The sequence below is a fragment of the Galeopterus variegatus genome, unplaced genomic scaffold (assembly GCF_000696425.1).
Source record: "Galeopterus variegatus unplaced genomic scaffold, G_variegatus-3.0.2 Scaffold11675, whole genome shotgun sequence".
Classification (NCBI taxonomy): domain Eukaryota; kingdom Metazoa; phylum Chordata; class Mammalia; order Dermoptera; family Cynocephalidae; genus Galeopterus; species Galeopterus variegatus.
The window spans coordinates 41,179-45,953 of NW_007737786.1; the positions used below are offsets into that span (position 1 = coordinate 41,179).

General features: G+C 33.0%; 1 protein-coding gene across 1 annotated transcript in view; it reads right to left on the bottom strand.

The window, feature by feature from the left end:
* Window positions 1-4,478, bottom strand: part of CNOT2 (CCR4-NOT transcription complex, subunit 2) — a 34,696-nt gene extending 30,218 nt beyond the window's left edge. Inside the window, exon 1 of the mRNA XM_008594835.1 lies at window positions 4,412-4,478. Coding sequence (XP_008593057.1) covers window positions 4,412-4,478 — 67 coding nt within the window. The remainder of the gene's footprint in view (window positions 1-4,411) is intronic.
* Between the last annotated feature and the right edge of the window lie 297 nt (window positions 4,479-4,775).

Below are 4,775 nucleotides of genomic sequence, written 5' to 3' on the forward strand. Positions count from 1 at the left end.
CTTTTTCAGGTACCTATAACCTTGGGAAAATTTCTTAATCTCTCATGGAGTAGTTGTGAAGATTAATGAGTTAAATCATACGAAGTATTTAAAGTCCCATCTTGCCCACAGTAAACACTCAATACTAGTTTGTTTTTTTTAAGTGAAACATTCTTATGGAAAGAAAGACAACAGGTAGTATTAAAGATAAAATGCAACAGTCTAATGAAGTGACAACAGAAAACAGATGTTTTATGGAGGAAAACTTTATGCTATAGCTCTGTTCTTAAACTCAGAAAGTAGCAAAGATCTTAGGCTATATCCCACAAAACATGAAGAAACCAAGATGGAATAGCTTAACAGGTTTTCACTGCCTTGATAAAGTAGACCATCTCAAATCTATTCCATGTCTCTCACAGTCTCTTCAAGGCCAATCCCAAATATGACCTCATCCGTGAAGACTTTCCTGATCATTCTCTAATTACTCCTTCCTCTGAAATATCTACAACCCCCAAACTTCTTACTCTACTTTGTAGTAAAATCATTTTTATACTTATCCTACCAGATTATATGTAGGAATTGTATCTACATCATCAGGCATTCAACAAACATTTACAGAGTGCTTGTCATAAACAGATAACTGAGGATACAAAGGCAATGAAGACGTGATAAATGCAGTGACACCATAGTAGTAAGTATATTGTACAGAGATGGCATAAAAGAAAATGATCACTTCTAGTACACATCTGCAGTACCTAGCATGGCACAATACGTATGGTAGGCACTCAATAAGTATCTGTCAAATTTAATTCCTACTTCCTTTTTTGAACCTTTCCCACACCACTGTAAGCTTACTGTGCTTTTCTCCCCAAACCCTAAAAGTCTTTCCATACCATTTGACACATGATACCTTTTAACCTATGTACAAGCATCACAGGCTATTTAATATTTTACATATAAATGTCTTACTTTCCCCAACTATAATATGTGCTTCTTGAGAGCAAGAACCCCAGAGCACTCAATACTAACTACTAACTGTTAAGTATGTGTTAAATGGTCCTAAAGTTTCCTAAAGCAATCAAAATGTGTTATTCATCTATTTACATTACCACTGTATCACTTTTGAACCACCCCACCTATGCTCTGGTTCTCCACAAAGCAAGTGACTTTACAAAGGTGTTCTTAAAACAGGAGGAAAAAGGGATATCTACTAGAAGCATGAGACTATGCCACTGTTCTCAAGCCAAGAGTACAGATCCTAGAAAGACGGGCTTATTTCCTCTCCCAATTAGAGGCCTGGGTCTTTTGAGAATTCATACACGAATGTGTATAATGGATTCACCCAGATAGTTAGTTAACCTATGTGCCTATAACATAATACGTACACAGGGAACACTTAGTAAATGGCAGTTTACTTTTCCTCCAATCCTACAAGGCTCTAAATCCTGCTGATAAGTAAGAAAAAGTCACTTCAACTATACCACCTCTTAATTTCCATGCACTAAATATCTAGGAGAAATTAATTCCTAGCCCTCTGTTCATCCCAACCTAGGAGACAGCTTCAAGGAGCCTGGGGTCTTTAAACCTATGATACGTACCCTAAAATCTTATGCGCACACTCAAAGAAGACAAGTAGAGAACATCACGCAACCTGAATACAAGAGTAAGTTCACTAACTTCTATTATGATGATTTGGTGCACAAAATTCACATGAACTCCTGGATCAAAAGTTATTTACATATTTGGATACAATCATACTGCACCAGAACCTGAGATCATAAAAGCTCCTAGTCCAGCATTTTCTGGGTACCTCATGCAGCCACAGTCACTTTTACCCAAATCTGGCAAAACATAGATTTAAGCAGTTCTATATACATTCCAAGAGGAATTCCCTTCCTTATTTAATCTCAGTGAGTCTTAGTTCTGAAGAAGGCACTCTTCCTTCACCTCTTTCACCTCTAACTTTTCTAACCATCAGGAACACAAGAGAAAGTAGACCTCATATTTGAGTGGAACAAATTCCTATTGAACATTGCCAATCTGAATAAAGAGTTAATGAGGTACTCAATGCACTTGGGAGGAAAAAGAACTTTTAGTTATATCAATCTCAATGTGCAATTATAATAACTTGCCATACGAATAACATCTCTAATCTACTCCCACCTACTAATTCATTCTCTCTCAGACATCCTTCATAAAAGTCAGTCCCCTCAAATTTTATCATTCTTAGATAAACTATTAAAACCTTGACCCTCAAGTCCCACACTGTAACTTCTGTTTCCCTACCTGACAAGGTGTTTGTTCAGACTACCTACCAGCTAAATGACCTATAGGACTCTCTTAGGTCTGTCATAACAGGTAGAGACTGGCAATGTAGGCTCGGCCTTTTTCACAAATTGTAGCTTCTAGATCAGTACCCTGGAAAGGAATAATTGCACCCTGACCTGAAACATTTCAGTTCCAGTTGATCTAAGGTTCAATTTTTCTGTAGCCTAATACCTAAAATGTCATTTTTAGACTGAGTCATATATCCAAAATGTTGCTTCACTGATGTAGAAATATAGCCATTTAATATAGTGAACTTCAACAGGAATGTTCGTATACACAACTATGGCTTCTTTTTAAACTAATAAGTGCTGTAAAAATACTTTTTCTAATGAAAATAAATTTGTTCATTTATTAATCTTTGTATATCCTAAACAACAAACACAATAATTAACACAAAGTAAGAAGTCAATGAATGCCTACTGCACCAATGACAAAACTATACTTCAAACCTAACCCATTCTGCATCTTAGCTCAATTACAACTTCACATTTGCAGGTGAAAAAAATTAGATCAGATTATCAGATAATAATCAGGTAACTGATTATAATCACTCTCATTCTCCTCTATAAGATAACCTTAATTCTCAAATACAAATTTTCTCCAATCCATATCTACTTCCTGCTGTGTTAAACTGTGGGCTTTAAAAAGATAACAAAATACATTCTTAGCAATTGCTTTATAGACATAAAAGGTAGCTTTAAAATGGGCAGATTTTCCATGGTAAGGGTTATCAGAAGAATGAAAGTCACAGTAAAACAGAGGCTAAACAGAACAAATCACTAGCTGATAATATTACCTCAACAAGGAGGATAAACATTTGTGGCTAAATAAACACTTTCTTTTTTTTTTTAGGAAATATAAAGCATTTTTTATTTTGGGTTTGTTTTTTTTTTTGGGGCAGCTTGCCAATACAGGTTAATATAAAGCTTTTTATATGTTTTTCTGCTTAATTAGAGGAAAACTGCTAATATATATATATATAAGAAATCAATAAATTTTATTTACTAATTCTATATTAACAAAATTGTGCTCCAAAGCAAAAGAGAAAAGCAAAAGAAGGTAGAAAAAAGTAGATGGAAACTATGGTTATATAAAATGTAAGTTTCATCCTCCTACTAAACTTCAATATCAATTTGAAGGGTAAAGTGGTATGACAAACTATTCTGATATCTAGCAAAACTTTGCTTTTCATTATACTGGTAAAGAGTTCCAAATCAAATAATTGATTTTTATTTGAAGTTGGTTAAAATAGTCAACAATGACTCTTCAAGTTACTCAATTATCCTCTAATCTTGGATGGGATTTTTTAACACTTTTAATCCCCACCTTCCATTAACAGAGATGATATTAACAGAAGAAATGAGAGATCAATAGATCTTTAACATTAACAGAGATGATAAAATCTTATTAATATGCAACAACCTGTAAAACTAGTTTGAAAAAAATATAAAAATATTTTATAATTTGAAGTTTTATAAAATTTTTTATGTGACAATAACAGCTAACATTTATTGAGCGCTTACTATGAGCCAGGCACTGTGCTAAGCGCTTTAAAAGTATTACAATACTTAAAAAAAAATAGAATCTTGTATATGGAAAACGCATTGAACTGTGAGTCAAAAATCTAGATTCTATACCCAGCCTAAACTAAAAGAAAAGAAGAAATATTTGCTAAACAAGAACATTTCACGAACGCTAAGTAATGGGTTTACATTAATAAACAGGCCAAAAACACAAACCAAAATAACAATCTACCCAACCAACAAAACAAAAAACATCCTTCCTCTAATTGAAAAGAAGAGAATGCCTACTTTTAATCTGTTTAGCAAATTCTTCAAAAACACTGCAAAGGAATATACAGATACAAAAGATGTCAAAATAAATTTCAATCTATACTATATCCAATAATACCAAATTTAGAATTAATAGGGGCTGAAATACCGTTTTGCAATGTAAGTAAAATAAAGAAAACTCTGAAAATTAAATATCTTTCCTTTTAAACCCTATAATAAACCCACAAGGGCTGCATTAGTTGTTCTTTATTTGGTAGTCATTTATTTTTCACTTTAAATAAAGTGTCCCAGAATAAATATAAAATTCTTACTTTGTTGCCCGTATAAACTTGCCCCAAACTGAGACAGCTGACCTGATGTAGATGGTGATGCCAGCATCTAGAAACAAATTAATTATATTAGAGCATAAAGAAAGAACACAGAGCATTGCATTTACACTTTACAAGTCTGTACAACATACCATAAATATGAGAGTCCAAACTACATTTCTCATTCTTCAGAAAAACATAAATCACACATTACATAATTCTATGCTATTAAGAGAATATCACAATTAGATGAAACCAATCTTTGCAAATGAAATTAATTTTTTATACTACACAAGTTTTTAAAAGTAGCACTAAATTAAATTACAGCAACACTATTACTTCACTTTAAAAAGTCAGCTCTATAAGT